This window comes from Melanaphis sacchari, unplaced genomic scaffold (assembly GCF_002803265.2).
Source record: "Melanaphis sacchari strain LSU unplaced genomic scaffold, SCAv2.0 Contig134_pilon_pilon, whole genome shotgun sequence".
NCBI classification, from domain to species: domain Eukaryota; kingdom Metazoa; phylum Arthropoda; class Insecta; order Hemiptera; family Aphididae; genus Melanaphis; species Melanaphis sacchari.
This window is the reverse complement of record NW_020270560.1, coordinates 20,248-36,626: the sequence shown is the minus strand read 5'-3', so window position 1 is coordinate 36,626 and position 16,379 is coordinate 20,248. Positions and strand designations below refer to the sequence as shown.

At 29.6% G+C, this 16,379-nt stretch overlaps 2 protein-coding genes across 2 annotated transcripts; both read left to right on the top strand.

Annotated features, from left to right (window-relative positions):
• The first annotated feature begins 40 nt into the window (after window positions 1-40).
• LOC112591487 (membrane-associated protein Hem) lies at window positions 41-8,373 on the top strand. The gene is made up of 21 exons (XM_025335336.1): window positions 41-379; window positions 1,390-1,494; window positions 1,593-1,736; window positions 1,835-1,977; window positions 2,927-3,088; window positions 3,204-3,319; window positions 3,411-3,657; window positions 3,729-4,051; window positions 4,168-4,365; window positions 4,442-4,676; window positions 5,164-5,296; window positions 5,378-5,676; window positions 5,878-6,125; window positions 6,195-6,297; window positions 6,390-6,618; window positions 6,713-6,806; window positions 6,889-7,142; window positions 7,223-7,307; window positions 7,401-7,681; window positions 7,840-7,929; window positions 8,023-8,373. Exons 1-21 carry the CDS (start codon window positions 239-241, stop codon window positions 8,161-8,163), a joined length of 3,771 nt encoding a protein of 1,256 aa, XP_025191121.1. The 5' UTR covers window positions 41-238; the 3' UTR covers window positions 8,164-8,373.
• A 3,968-nt stretch (window positions 8,374-12,341) lies between these two features.
• Window positions 12,342-14,546, top strand: LOC112591421 (zinc finger MYM-type protein 1-like). Its single transcript, XM_025335237.1, has one exon. It carries the CDS (start codon window positions 12,342-12,344, stop codon window positions 14,544-14,546), a length of 2,205 nt encoding a protein of 734 aa, XP_025191022.1.
• The last annotated feature ends 1,833 nt before the right edge of the window (window positions 14,547-16,379 follow it).

The following is a 16,379-nucleotide window of genomic DNA, read 5'->3' as shown; positions in this document are numbered from 1 at the left end:
ATGTTATTATTATTTCTAATGTTTCCTATTATCAATTTATCACCGAGACGCAGCCTCTCACGCGCACTCGAACGCTGTTTAATGTTTATCATTATAATAACAAACCGAACAATCGCAATTACTGCCGGAATTGACGTTTCCGTCGGTAAAACTTGAAAAATATACGCGTTCGATCGACGCGTGCGCGCTAACAACCTGTTAGACGCACGAATAGACGTCACCTTCGGCGTACCAAACGATGTCGTCGCGTTCTGGCTCGTCTCTGGGAGGCGGCAGTGGTGGCGGCCTATCGGCCGGCCATCACAAGCTCGCCGAGAAACTGAGCTTAATCAATGACCGGGGCGTGGGCATGCTCACACGGATCTACAACATCAAGAAGGTATGTTGCTGCCGCTTAATTCATCGCTGTGCTATGTTTGATTTTTGCGATCACCGCATCGTTTGAAAGACATGTCTTTCTAATAAAGGCAATAGCTGTGTTACTTTGATGACGGTATTAGTTCCATCAGGATTCAGGGTACTTGACAGGGTATTATAATTATTAAAAAAGAGTTGGTGCTTATTAATTTTCATCATTAATATATCTGATTAAAATAAACTATTTCACGATTCTCATATATTTATTAATATTTTTGATGCCTACCTACTGATCTTATATACAAAAATTAAAATTAATGTATTAGTAGGTGTATTCTTTTAAATACGAGAAATTAATATTTTGTCATAATATCATGCTGAAATTATGATGTATTTTTTATTGCTTTGCAATTTCAATAATGAAGTTCTAAGTATTAAAATTAGTAGATACCTAGTATATATAGTTAAAATGTTTAAAATATAGTCACATGACTCAGAATATTAATTATTTTTATACTGTGCATACTTAAAGCATTTTCATAAACATTCCAAAGACTTAAAGACATTTTATACACTTTTTATCATATTACAAAAATGAAAATGTTTAAAAAGCTTATACAGATTTAAGAAAATATATTCATATAGAATACAGATTTTTAAATTAATAACATTTAAATTTAAAAAAAAAAACTGCTCATGATTTCAAATAACTTTAACTAGGTATACTTATAATTGTTTTGGTAATATTTTCACCTCGAGTTTCTTTAAAACTTGTTACTAGATAATTATTTTGAAATATTTCTTTGAGTACCTAACCATTTCTTTAATTTTCTATCATTATAAAAAAATTACCATTTTTTGAAGATCAAATATAAATGTCTTAATCAGATTTATTGTTTACACAATAATAATGAAAATGTAAACTTTTAATAGTGAATTTAAATGAATAAATAAGTGGTCAAAATATTTACTTAGTTGTATTTTATTATTATAATATAAAGTATCATTTTTTTTAAATTATTTTAATGATAGGCATGTGGTGATGCTAAATCCAAGCCAGCTTTTCTATCTGACAAAACACTAGAGTCTGCAATCAAATACATTGTGCGCAGATTTCCCAATGTAGACATCAAAGGTGTAAGTTTTTTAATGAATAGTAATTATGTAGTACATAATAAAAATATTTGTTGCTTTAATTTTGTCTTATTTTTCTGGAAATTTTTTTGAACATAAAGCTTCAAGCGATTACACCCATACGTAGTGACATCATAAAATCACTGTCTTTATACTATTACACATTTGTTGACCTTCTTGATTTCAAAGATCAAGTGTGTGAACTTTTAACTACCATGGATGCATGCCAAATAAATCTGGATATTGTAAGTAACATAGTATTATTTTTTTTAATTTTCAATACATTTTTATAACCACTGTTTTCATAACTTATGTTTGTTAATTATTATCATTGTTTCAATAGACTGTAAATTATGAGCTAACACGAGCCTACCTAGACTTAGTGGCCACATACGTAGCCCTTATGATTTTACTATCACGTGTTGAGGATCGCAAAGCAGTATTAGGGCTATTTAATGCTGCACATGAGATGGTACATAATCAGAGGTAATGTATTCATTACTATGTAGAAACTCAGAATAAATAATATACTCACCAATTCAGCTATCGAGCTATCTATCACTTTCTATATCTTTTTAACTATACTACACATTTTAATATTTGTAAAAATATGTAGGTTTCATCACAGGTAATGAAATATAATTACAGTGTGTACATCTTTATACCAAGCCTTTATCATAGTTCTCCATTTTTGATTTATTAATTTTTTCCCAACATGATAATAATTTAATCATTATGTCAGCAGTCAAAAAGTAGTAAATTACAATATAAGTGAGAATTTAAAACAGAAAATATTTAAACAATGTTTACGTATCAAAAAAATCATGATCTTACCTATCTTTTTTTTTATAATAGTATCTATAATAATTTTACTGTTCAACTTTTTATTCCTTACTACCAGTATATAAGCAACCGTATATAGAGATGTGCTGTTGTTACAATGAAATAAAGAAGTTGTATAAATTCTTTTAAGTGTTTTTAAATTGAATATATTATTTCTATGTCCAAATAACCAAATCCTGACATTAGACAAGTGTGAAAGTGCTCACTCTAATTCTTGTAAATTATGTCTAAAAAAGTCCTATCTCAAACTCTTATTAAGATTCTTTCTCCACTATTCTTGGTCATATCCCTTCTGTAAGCACGCACAACTGAATCTATCTAGTCAACAGTACTACATGGTTGCTTGCACCTAATGAGTTGTATTATTGCTATATGAGATGTATTTTATAAATTATAATACATACAAGAATATAAATTATTAACGCATATCGATGAGTACAGGACATATTAGGCCTATCCATAATTACTTGTAATATTGTTTTACTTTACCTCATTATAATACTGTGAATTGGAATGTGATGTCTATGTCATGGTATTTTATTATATTATTATAGAATATTTGAGAACGTAACAATATTAATATGTTTTACAGTGATTTAAGCTTCCCACGTCTTGGCCAAATGATTGTAGACTATGAGCAACCAGTGCGTCGGTTAGCTGATGAATTTGTGCCACATACTAAACTTTTATCTGGAGCCCTACGTTCTCTTTGGCCAGTATATGTACAGCGCAATCTAACAGCAGATAAGTGGAGGTAAAAACTATTATTTCTTTGATAACAATATTTTTTTTTTATTTTAGCGATGTTGACTTGCCATTGCCATTTACACTTAATATAATCTAGATTAATTCTACAACTATAATTCTAGGTCTGACCAGAAACTCAGTCTAGTGGGTAACCCTGCACAACTACTGAAACCTTCATCTACAGACACTGTGTCATGCGAGTATTTATCCTTGGAAACAATGGAACGATGGATTATATGTAAGTAAACATTTTTAATTTTTATTTTTTATTTCTCATCTATACAGATGAGACATCCGACTAACATTGACTAATTTTTTTTTTTTGAAAGTCGGTTTTTTGCTGTGCCATCAAACGTTGCAGCAACAACCACCAAACCAGCAGCAACATAACCAAGACGGAAATGTGGCTCATAAACTGTGGTTAGCTGCACTTGAGTCAAATTGGTCAATTGCCTTGTTTAGAGATGAAACTGTTCCCATTCATTCATTTGTTCAATCATTTTTTGACACACTTAAGGGCTATGGAAAGAGAGTATCTGAAGTAAAAGAGGCACATACACATGCTACACAAAAAGCGTTAGTATTATTACTATTAAAATATTGTTAATCATGTAATATTTTATCCAATAGCTTTAATCTCACTGTAGGGTGTATCGACACCGTGAACGCCGTAAATACCTTCGCACAGCACTCAAAGAATTAGCACTCATACTTACTGATCAGCCAGGGTTATTGGGACCAAAAGTCCTGCTGGTTTTTATTGGGTTAAGCTTAGCTCGAGACGAAGTATGCTGGTTGCTGCGACATGGTGCCCCCAATTCTGGAGGAGGTAATAGTCAAAAGGGGACAGGAACAGGTACAGGAGGTACTGGAAAATCTAGTTCTAGTGGAAAATCATCATCTGGTGTAGAAGACCTTTTAGTTGACAGGCAACTTCCTGAGTTATTGTTTCATATGGAAGAGCTTCGGAGTGAGTTACCAATATTGTAACAATTTAAATAATTGATTTTCATCAACATTAACATTTTGATTCATTTTTATTAATTTGATAATTTTAAAAACTTATGCTTTGTCATAACTTTATAGTGCTAGTGCGTAAGTACAGTCAGGTTGTACAACGTTATTATGTTCAGTACCTAGTTGGATTTGATGCTGTCCAATTAGCACAATCAATACAATCTGTTTATGGAAATCAGCAAGATCAACAACATTATCAACAAGATCCTTCTTATGTAATCCTCCAGTCTATTGTGCATACAGTGTCTGCATTGTCAGTCAAGCAAGGTACTTAATCATTTTTTTTTTTTTTTTACACATTAAATTTTTAATATATTTGCTTATTTTAACTACAACTTAATAGTGGAGGACAATGAGTTATTTGACTTACGTGCTCTACGTCTTGACTGGTTCCGTGTCCAAGCCTATTGTTCATCTGCTGGATCCAGTGGTGGTGGATACAACAGTAACAATTCAAAACTAAACCTTTTTGAACACCGTCAGTTAGCTTCCCAGCTAGATACAGCTGCACACCATACACGTATGGTTGACTATCTGGATGAAATGCTCGTTGACACTTCTGATTTATCGCTATTTTGGTAAATTAATTTTATGTGAAGTTATGTGTAATGCGGATATTTGGCTGCTATTTAGATTAGAAAGTAGGAACTACAGATTTTGGGCTATTATTAAAATTTAATAATACATAACTATGAGTTCTAAATATTAAGATGTTATTATAACTTGTATAAGTTATTCTAATTTTATGAATATTATTATTTAGTGATTGATTAATATTTAATTTTATAAACTTGTATAAATATTATCCACTTGTATTGGTAACTAAGTCCAAAAGCTGTAATTAATCTTTACATTAGGTAGTTAATCTCAATAATAAACTAGTGTCAAATATCACTTGTAATATATATATAAAATATAAATGAATTAGGTTTTGTCTTTCTTAATTTTAATTTGACTTGTTACTTGCATAAAGATCCATATAAAATTATAGAAAGGTTACATTTTTCATTTAAGTACCTAATTATTAATTACTAATATTTTATTATTGTATATGTATCTTGGCAGTTTCTATAATAAAACATTTGAAGACCAATTCCACATGTGTCTTGAGTTCCCAGCTCAGAATCGATACATTATAGCGTTTCCACTAGTCTGTGGGCATTTTCAGTCATGTGCTCATGAACTCTGTCCCGAAGAAGTAATATTACATTACATTATTTATCCCATTATAGCTAAACATTTGTAACAATATTTATGTGATCCTATTATTGTTTTTTAGCGCCACCATATTCGCGAGCGCAGTCTATCAGTAGTCAATATGTTCCTGGATGATATGGCTAAGGAAGCCAAGAATATTCTGACAACTGTGTGTGATGAACAGTGTACAATGAGTGATCGGCTTCTACCCAAACACTGTGCTTTGCTAATTGCACAAGCAGTAAACCGAAAGAAAAAAGACAAATCTACATCCAACAAAGGGAAAAACGCTGGAGCTTCTATGTTACTTGGAGGAGCTGGTGACGACAACGACAGACCAGGGTCAGAGAGTTATCGGAAGACACGTGAAGAATTGACCACGTGAGTTACTACAATTATTGATTATATATACTAGAGTTTAGTTTTACAATTTATACTATTATATAAACAAATAAAAATATGATAAATTAGCTCTGTTCTATTTTTTGAAATTTCACCATTGAGAATCGCATTGTATTATTTTACACACAATGATGACTTTAACGCATTATTTTTTTTTTTATATATATATATATACAATAGAATGGACAAATTACATATGGCTCTTACTGAATTATGTTATGCACTGAATTATTGTTCGACAATAAATGTGTGGGAATATACGTTTGCACCACGTGAGTACTTGCACCAACATCTAGAAACTCGATTTGGTCGAGCTCTGGTTGGCATGGCTATGTTTAATGCTGATACAGGCGACATTGCTAAACCGTCTGAGCTACTAGCCAGTGTTCGGGCCTACATGAGCGTTCTACAAACAGTTGAAAACTATGGTAATATCCAATCACCACAAATAAATTACCACTTCATAGACTAATCTAATTTTTGAAAATTAAATATAGTACATATTGATGTAACAAGAGTGTTCAACAATGCGTTACTACAACAAACACAGCATGCCGATAGCCATGGTGACAAAACTATTGCATCATCGTATACTCAGTGGTAATGTGTTTTTTTGATAGTATTACTTTTAGAGACAGTGGAGTTTACATTATAAGTGTTGTATCGATTATAGTACTACTTACCGTTTACAGGTACTCAGAAGTCTTATTACGACGTGTGAGTGCTGGCAACATTTGTTATTCACCAAATCAAAGAGCATTTGTCAGTCTTACAGCAGATGGTGCTGTACCATTCAATGCAGAGGAGTTTAGTGACATTGGCGAGTTACGTGCACTTGCTGAACTTGTAGGCCCTTATGGGATGAAATTGCTCAATGAAACACTGACGTGGCATGTAGCTAGTCAAGTGCAAGAACTAAAAGTAAGTAATAATAGCTTTTATAATAATGAATTATTGGTAAGAAATGTTGGAAAATATTTTGAAGCATGCAATAAATTGACTTTTTTATCCCTAGAAACTAGTAGCTGCTAATCGTGAAGTTCTGCTAGCACTTCGTACTAATTTTGATAAACCAGACGTGATGAAAACCGAATTCAAAAAACTACAGCGTGAGTATAATTGTTTATTTCAAACTGCCACATTAATGTTAATACTTATTATTTATTTAAATTTTTGTTTGATTGTGTTAAGATGTGGACAACGTGCTTCAACGCATGACTATTGTGGGTGTAATCTTAAGTTTTCGACAGCTAGCACAGTCTGCACTTCGTGATGTCCTTGAAGACCGTGTACCCTTTTTATTGGCTAGTGTCCAGGATTATCACCAGCAGCACCAGCTCCGTGTTGGTGGTGTTATGAGTAATGGTGGTATCAATGGAGTCGGAGGAGTAATGGTAGGAGGAAATGGAAGTGTCAATGGAGTGGGTGCAACTGCTGACACAATGGTAAGTGTATTATTTATATCATAAATTTTAAAATTAATATCCTTTCATTTTAAAATTAACGCCTTTTCTTTTTGTTGCAGCTTGTCAGTGAAATGGCTTCAGCTGCAGGCTTAGAATGTGCAGTAGACCCAGCACTGGCAGCTGCATTGCGTAATCAAAAGACTGGTATGTTATGAGTTATACATAATCTACTACATATTAATATTTAAGAACATCATATATATATATATATGTAATTAATATAAATAATTGTTATAGCTGACGAGCATGATGAACATCTAACCGCGTGTTTGCTTATGGTTTTTGTGGCCGTCTCTGTGCCCAAATTGGCACGGTCTGAGCACTCATTTTACCGTGCTTCACTAGAAGGGCATGCCAACAATGTACACTGTGTAGCAGCTGCTGTGAATGCTGTGTTTGGGGCACTGTTCACTGTTTGTTCTGCGGGTGCCGGACCTGGGACTAGTGCTGGGGCTGATCCTACTTCTGTTGCTGCAGCAGGGAGTGATATTGAAGACCGTATGAAAGAGTTCCTTGCTGTAAGTTGTAAAAATTTAACAACCTATCTAATTATTATAAATTTTATGCTCTCTACCACCACCACCTATGTTAATCAATGGTCAAAATGATAAATATATTTTATTATTTTATAAAAAATAAGTTATTAATTCAAAAATGTATATGCCTTATAATTTAGCTTGCCTCATCTAGTCTGCTGCGTCTTGGCCAAGAAGCTGACCGTGACACTGTGCGTAACCGCGAGTCTGTATACCTATTGCTAGATCAGGTACATATTAATATGCATTTCATATACACCATTGCCAAAATATTAAATGTTTTACTACCAAGATCATTACACATATATTGTTTTTATTAACAGATTGTTCAAGAGTCACCATTTCTCACCATGGATCTCCTAGAGTCATGTTTCCCATACGCTCTAATAAGAAATGCGTACCATGCTGTCTACAAGATTGAGCATCATCAGCATGGTGGTCATTCATCTTCACACCAAATTTAATATAATCAGTTACTTCTACTCAATCATTCATTTTTCATGCATAATGATCATAATTCTTTATCGATGATTTTTTTTATGATTGTTTCAGTAAATGTTTTCTGTGTATATGTAAAATGTGTCATCTCACATTCCCGAGAACAGTTATAATAATAATGTTACGGCAAACACTATTTAATAATTTATATCATGTTATATTATTACTCTTAATGTTTAATCTTAATATTTGTATCATTATCGTATTATTTAATCCCTTAGTTTTATTTATTTATTTATTTATTATATTCATAAAAGTGATTTTTATCTTATAAAGTTATGCGTGCCAGCCACAGAACAATTTACATAACAAGAATATTCTTATATCACTGCAATTACTAGTGTTAGTTATTAAGTTTTATAACACTTAAGCTATTGCCAGTTTATATTTAATACTAATTATTTATCCTCACTGTTTCTTTTATATTACTATTTTTTAGAATGTTCTAGACATAATTATTATTGTTTTTAGTAATAGCGAGTATAATAAATAAATACAAAAATACATTATTATTTTTTCTGAACATTGATAAAATATACCTCAAAATATTACCAAAATTATACCTAGGTATAGAAAATAAATTCATCATAATTTATTTAATTATATTATTACTTATATTTTATAAGAAAATATTATATCATCTGTACATATGCTTAATACCTGTTAAAGAATACATATCTGAATAATTAAATATGACAATATTTCATTTAACTTCATACTGTTAAATATAATGTAACAAATAAAGAAGTCATTGGTTTGTATAAATTAAAATTCTCATGAAATTTTCATTTATTTTTTTAATTCATATTCTGTATTCTGATTTTATACTATTTCCGTTAGTAGATGGTATTTCAGTTAAATCAAATAACATTGTTTACATTGTGTGGAAAAATATATTATTTTTTTAAATTTTATATTTTATATCTTGATTTATTCAATATAATAATGTATCTTTAGATTTTTATATTTACAGTTTAGTGCATATAATTATATCAATATGAACATCAGAAGTACTTAGATAAGTTAATATTAATATTACAGCAAAATAATCTATGTACACAAAACCAGAAGCCTAAATCTATATTCAAATGCTGAATTCATTAGAGCAGCGGTTCTCAAACTTTTTATTTCGCGTACCACTTAAGTATATTATCAATCAGTCGCATACCACTGAAGATTAAAAATCCTACCACCATGCGGCCTTCCGCAGTTCCGCGTACCATCATGTAGTCTTTCGCGTACCACAGTTTGAGAACCGCTGCATTAGAGAATGCTATTTTAAATATAATATAACATTTAATTCAGTTTTTCTATTAATTTTTTTTTTTCATTTGAATCAGTAATTGAGACATAATACTTATGATAAAATTTCATACAGCGCAAGAAAATATACTAAAGAATTTTTTATTATACTTTGCTTGTATTTTTTGTTTTTGAGTCCTTGGCCCTTGATACCAAAAAGGTTGCTGACCCCAGTTTTATAGTTATCGAGTCGAAAAAAAAAAATACAAGCGATTACCACAACTAAAACCAAATTCTGTTGTTATCATGATTAATGAATTGTGCCACTCCGTGAAAATCGACAAAGCCCCTTCATTAAGTATCAGGAAGGTTGATATAATTAATATGTGGTTAACCGATAAAGGAATAGTTATAGACAGGCCTATAGTTATCCCTGAACTACTACAAAGTACAAATGATAAAGCATATAAAGCCATGAAATACAGCACGAAAGGTATGTTATCGAAGAGTTAAGTCCCCTAAAATACACAGACTTCCATATAATATATAGAAATCTGTGTAACCATACCATCTTAACGTTGCCGCCATACCACTACGAGCTTAACCCGATATAAATGGTTTGGTCGTCAGTTAAGAACCACGTTCGAACAAACAATACCAATTACCAGTTGACAGTTACCACCTACAAACTTTCAGATGTCAACAAATTATTAATGTAAGACATGAATTGTGTAGACTCGACCATGTAGACAAATTTTATACGGCACACGAAAAAAGAAGAAAAAATGTTATGACATCGACTTCGTCATTGACGAGGTATTGACTGTAGAAACGTCAGATATGACCCTGACCATTACGGGAGACGCGATATTAGATTCGGATTAAGTACCTACCTAAATAATGTAAATATGACTTTATAAAAAACTTTTGTTATTTTATTTCAGTGTTGATATATTTTGATATCTTCGTAACGTAAATTGTTTAAACTGATAGGAAATTATGTTATCACGCAAGTGTGATAAAGAATAAAGACAAGTTAATATTAATAATATATATATTCAAAAATATTTAAGGTAAATATTATGCTAATTGCTAAACTTAAGAATATACAAATTATTTGTACTTTATAATCTTTTGAAAATTAAATTTCATAAGAATTGTCAGAATCATGAAAATTTGCTGATTATTTTGTAATTAAAAACATATAAAATGTTTAAATCTTATAACGAAGAATTGAAAATTTAATAAAAATTCCTCATAAGGATAGTTAATATACTGTATCAAAAATTACAAAAGAATAATATACTAACTCAGAATTTTTCTTTACAAATATTTGAGGTTAAATGTTAAATTGGGACGCGTAAATACTAAATAGATATTTATACGAAGAATAACAGTTTTAGTTATTTTATTGTAATTTACAGTTATTATTTGTATTTGTATTATAAATATAATAAAATGTTCAAAAACAATATTTTAGGCAAAAAATAATTCAATCTATATAGGCATAGATAAGCTGTATTTTTTCTGCAAAAAAATAATTGTAATTTGTATTTTAATTTTAAATACATATACTTTTAAAATATTTTGTATTTTGAAAATACTCGAAATACAAAATAAATTATAATTAATAATTAAATTCTCACATTTGACTTTCCACCCGATTACGGAATAAAAACGATCTTAAGTTATATAGTTTTGTTACATAATAATATAGGCAATATATAATAATAATAATAATAGTATACCTACAGTTTAGTCTATATATAGTTTAGCCTGCTTTCTAATCTGAAAGATATCAGATTATTTGAAACCCGTTTAAATTACTCAAGTCACAAATAAAATAAACCAGTTGATTCGAGTAATTCAAGAAAAATGTCTACATTATTTTTAAAAGTTTTTCAGATATTTGCTTGAAGTCAATGAATTGGTTTTCACAACTTGTTTCAACTCTTTATTTGAAACAAAATGGTTGCCAGAAAATACAGCTGATATTAAAGTAAAATAATACAAAACCAATAAATACGACGTAAACGAGCTATGTAGTTTATTGATGGAATGATGAATTTGAAGATATATCTATACAACAACTGAGTAAGATGAAGTTATATTTATATTTTCATAGGTATCAATAAATACACCATCTACGAAAAAAAAAATTAAACAAATAATTAAAATTTATCAAGTATACTTTCCTAAATGATAAAAATTTAATATTTCTTATATAGAAAACTTTGTTAAAATTCCATTGATAATTAAACATAATCAGGGCCGTATTTACGCCTAGGCCCGTGAGGCCCGGGCCTAGGGCGGCAATTTTTTTGGGGCGGCAAATTTTGTAAGAAATAAAAAAAAAATTATATGAATATTTTATGCATTTATGTAACTGCGTGTCTGCGTAAATTAATATTATATAATATTTGATATAAGTATTTAAAAAACATAAAAGTAAATCCATGAATTTGACACATTGGTTAATTCTGTGGCCTGCGTCTTAATAAGCTATCGTATTTATCGTAATCGTAATATAAAATCACAGATTTTTATATAGAAGACAGAAATATATATTAGTATATTAGTAGTATAGATATCTGTGTGTAAAATATACGAGTGCATGACACTTAAAATATCAATAACACGAAATCAATTTTCTTGTAATGTGAATTATAAAGATAAGATACCTAGGTATATAATATGAGTTGTTCCTAAAAGTAATTACGATAATAATATTATATATATAGAAATTGACGAGAGATATTGTGTATCCACATCACACACGACCACACTTCATTTCAGTTTATTGTTCGTCATTGTCGGGCAGTGCATATTACGACAACACAATATAATATTTAATAATTAATAATTCACGTATTAAATTTACAGCAATTAACATTTTTTCAACATGAGTGACGGTCGTAAACGTTTTAGTGGTTCAGAGTATAAAAAGCGAGCCAAAGATAAAGAATATAAAGAGATTAAAGTTCTAAATAAAATACCTAAACTAAGTACTTTCTTTAAACCTACTACACCGTCTTCTTTGAATGCACCTGATAATGATCAACAACATGATTTAAAAACGATTGACGACAAAGAAATGACTAAGTGCGAATCGAATTTTGTAATTAATAACTTAACAACTTCTACTTTAAATGTGGATTCAGATACACTTTATATTGATAATAATGATCCGGCTAAATGGATTATTAATGATGTAACTCGCGATTATGTGGCAAAACACGGAATAAATCAAAATTTAAATGATGATTTTACATGTTCTAAACGTGAGTATCCTGACAAAAATAGATTTTTAAATAAATCATTATTTGTTAGAACACGTATAAATGGTGAAGTACAGTCACGACCATGGTTAGTGTTTTCGAAATCTACTGGTTCAGTGTTTTGTGCACCATGTCGACTCTTTGGAAGTACACATTTATCAACATTAGTAACTATTGGTTTTAATGATTGGAAAAATGCTGTACGAAAATTAAACGAGCACGAAAATTCTATCCCTCATAAAACTTCAACAGTTGCATTAATTGAAAGGGGAAAAACTGCAGGTAAAATAAACCAAGAAATTGTTTTGCAATTAGAACAAGAAACCAATTATTGGCGAAATATTTTAAAAAGAATAGTTGCTACTGTACGTTCTTTAGTAATTCGAGGGTTACCACTGAGAGGCAGTGAAGAAAAATTTGGGTCGTATCATAGTGGTAATTTTATTATGACATTAGAACTTTTAGCAGAATTTGACCCCTTTCTATTAGAACATATTCGCCATTACGGTAAAATCGGTAGTGGTAATACATCGTATCTATCTTCACAGACATACGGAGAGTTTATACAAATTATGGCAGAACAAATTACAAAACAAATAGTTGAAGAAGTCAAAGTTTCAAAGTATTTTTCGATAAGCGTTGATTCGACGCCCGACGTATCCCATGTTGATCAGTTGTCTTTTATCATAAGATACCTTTCAAAAGATGGTACTCCTATAGAACGATTTTTAAAGTTTATTGCCAATACTGGGCATAAATCTGAACAACTTGCTGATGCAGTTTTTGATACACTTAATCAATATAATTTGGATTTTAAAAATTGCCGCGGGCAATCATATGATAATGCCAGTAACATGGCTGGTAAATACACTGGCCTTCAAGCCAGAATTAAAGAAGTCATTCCGCTTGCCATTTATGTTCCTTGCTCAGCACATTCCCTAAACCTTGTGGGGATATCTGCCGTGGATTGCTGTGAAAAATCGACAACATATTTTAGGTATCTACAAGAATTATATAACTTTTTCACAGCATCTACCCATCGTTGGGAAATTTTACTATTTTATTTAAAAAAGGCCAAGTGTGTAAAAAGTTTGTCTCAAACCCGATGGTCAGCAAGATACGAAGCGGGTAAATCTTTATATACTTCTTGGAGTGAAATTAAAAACGCTTTACAGGCTATTATTGACGATGCCAATGAAAAACCTGTAACAAAATTTGACGCTTTGGTTCTTTTGAAACCTTTAAATACTATAGAAATGTGCTTTATGGCTGTTTTTTGGAACGAAGTATTAGAAAGGTTTCATATAGTTAATAAAAAACTTCAATCAGTTAATATTGAATTAGGAATGGTCGTTGAATTATATGGATCTTTAGAGCAGTATATATCTAGAATTAGAAATAATTTTGAAGAATATGAAAGAAAAGCTATACAAATATGCGGTGAAATACAGTATAAAAAAGACAAGCGGAGAACTGTTAAAAGAAAACGTCAATTCGACGAAACAATGAATGAAGTGATAACAGAAACAGGCAAGGAAGATTTCAGAATAAATGTATTCTTCGTTATATTGGATAAATTGAAAGCTGAACTTGTAAGACGTGGCAGTTCGTATAAAGATTTATGTGTCAAGTTTGATTTTCTTACGAATATATGTAGTTTTGACGAGGAAATTATTTTTAAAAAAACTAGGGCACTTATAGAACAATATCCTAATGATATTGAAGAATCATTTACAAATGAATGTCTTCATTTGCGTGATCATCTTTTTTTTAAATCGGACAAAAAAAAGAAGCGCTCAAGAACTTTGTCAGATGTTGTATACAGATGAATTAATAGATATTTACCCAAACGTCACAACAGCGTTACGTATGTATTTGTGCACGTTTGCAACAAATTGTACAGCAGAGCGGTCATTTTCAGCATTAAAAAGAGTAAAATCGCATCTTCGTTCAACTTTGGAGTCAGATAGATTAAATGCGACATCAATACTACATATAGAATCTGAGATGCTTCGAAGTATAAATTATGATGATATTATCGACGATTTCGCGACTAAAAAAGTTCGTCGTAAAATGTTATAGATAACATAGGTATAAGATTTAAACATTTACACTGCTATTTAGAATTTAGAATTATTTGTTTTGTTTATAATGACTATTGACCTAATTTATTTAAAATTGAAATAAATTTATTGGAAATAATAACATCATTTTTTTTTTTTTCTTGGGATAGGGGCGGCATATTTAAAATGGCCTAGGGCGGCACTTGTTCTAAATCCGGCCCTGAACATAATACAAGTATAATATGTTCATCCGTACCAGTAGAAAGATTATTTTTATTCACGAGAATAATTCTATGTCTAAATTGATTAAGAATGAATAATTACTAGAGCTCGGGAGTTGATTACCTTAAAAACATTAAAAAATTACCTAAAAAAAATATGCAAATAAGACTTAAAAACCACAAAAAATAACTTAAAAATTATAAATATTTGTTTAAAATTAGTAAAAATAAATTTTTTTTTTTTTTTAAAGAATAGTAATAATAATTAAAATAACTCAAAATAATTATATTGTACTATTAAGTATTAAAGCATATTTTATATTGTCAAAAGTAAAAATGACAGCTAGCATTTGCTTTATTCTATCGAATCTTTATCTTTACCTTACCCGTATACAACTTGTGTAATGTGTCAAATATTATATTATAAAATATAAATTTGATGTAGGTACTTATACACAATCTATGTAAAACATAAACTATGTGTGTAAAGTTATTAGTTGACAAAATCTAATTATAAATACAAGAAATTGAACTAAAAAGAAAAGAATAACCAGCTAAAAATGACTTAAAAAGTAAAAAAACCAAACAATGCAAAAAAAAAAAAAAAATGCAAAATTAAAATCAGTTATTTAGATTCACATATTTATGAAATACATTTTTGGCTAGGAGAGCATCGTCTAATAAGTTTCAAAAAAAAAAAAAAAAAAATGCATTAACTTCCGAGCCCTAATGATTACGTACTTAAAAAACTTATAATTATTAAAGGTAACAATATTTTTAAATTTTGAAAATCTGGATTAATATTATATTTAACTTTTGTTATTTATTATTTATATGTATTTTAAATTTATTTATCATAATTTATTACTTAAGTTTATAATTTAATTTTTTTTTTTTTTTAAATAAAAATGTCAAGTATTTGAAAAACTTGTATTTTTATTTATACATATATGAACTATTTTTTTAAAGCATATTCTATTGTATTTATCATAATTAGTATATTTTTTTTTTTAATTTCCCAAACAAAATCAAAAAGTATTTTGTCCAGTTCTACTTATGTAGTTTTCATAATGTAAATAGATGTTATTATGATTAAAAATATATACCTAATATTATGTTATACCTATATATTTTAAATCTGTTAGTTAATATTTTTGATAATATTATTTTACTTTATGCTTATATTATTTTTAGAATGTTTTTATTACAATTTTTAATGTATGCATCTAATCTAAATATGTAAATTTTGTATGTTTTTACTTCAAATAATATTTTCTACGTTCTCAATACGTTTTTTTTTTAAACGTATTCACTAATTTGAATTTAAAAAGTTGATTTCGGAACATTCAATAAAATATTTTTAAAATAATATGTTTAG

What these genes read in the sequence shown, in the direction of transcription:
- LOC112591487 (XM_025335336.1), top strand. Translation starts at nt 239, where the DNA reads ATGTCGTCGCGTTCTGGCTCGTCTCTGGGAGGCGGCAGTGGTGGCGGC. An exon ending in CCAATGTAGACATCAAAGGT is followed by an intron (nt 1,495 to 1,592) that starts GTAAGTTTTTTA and finishes TTGAACATAAAG; the next exon opens with CTTCAAGCGATTACACCCAT. An exon ending in ACACGTGAAGAATTGACCAC is followed by an intron (nt 5,677 to 5,877) that starts GTGAGTTACTAC and finishes TATATACAATAG; the next exon opens with AATGGACAAATTACATATGG.
- LOC112591421 (XM_025335237.1), top strand. Translation starts at nt 12,342, where the DNA reads ATGAGTGACGGTCGTAAACGTTTTAGTGGTTCAGAGTATAAAAAGCGA.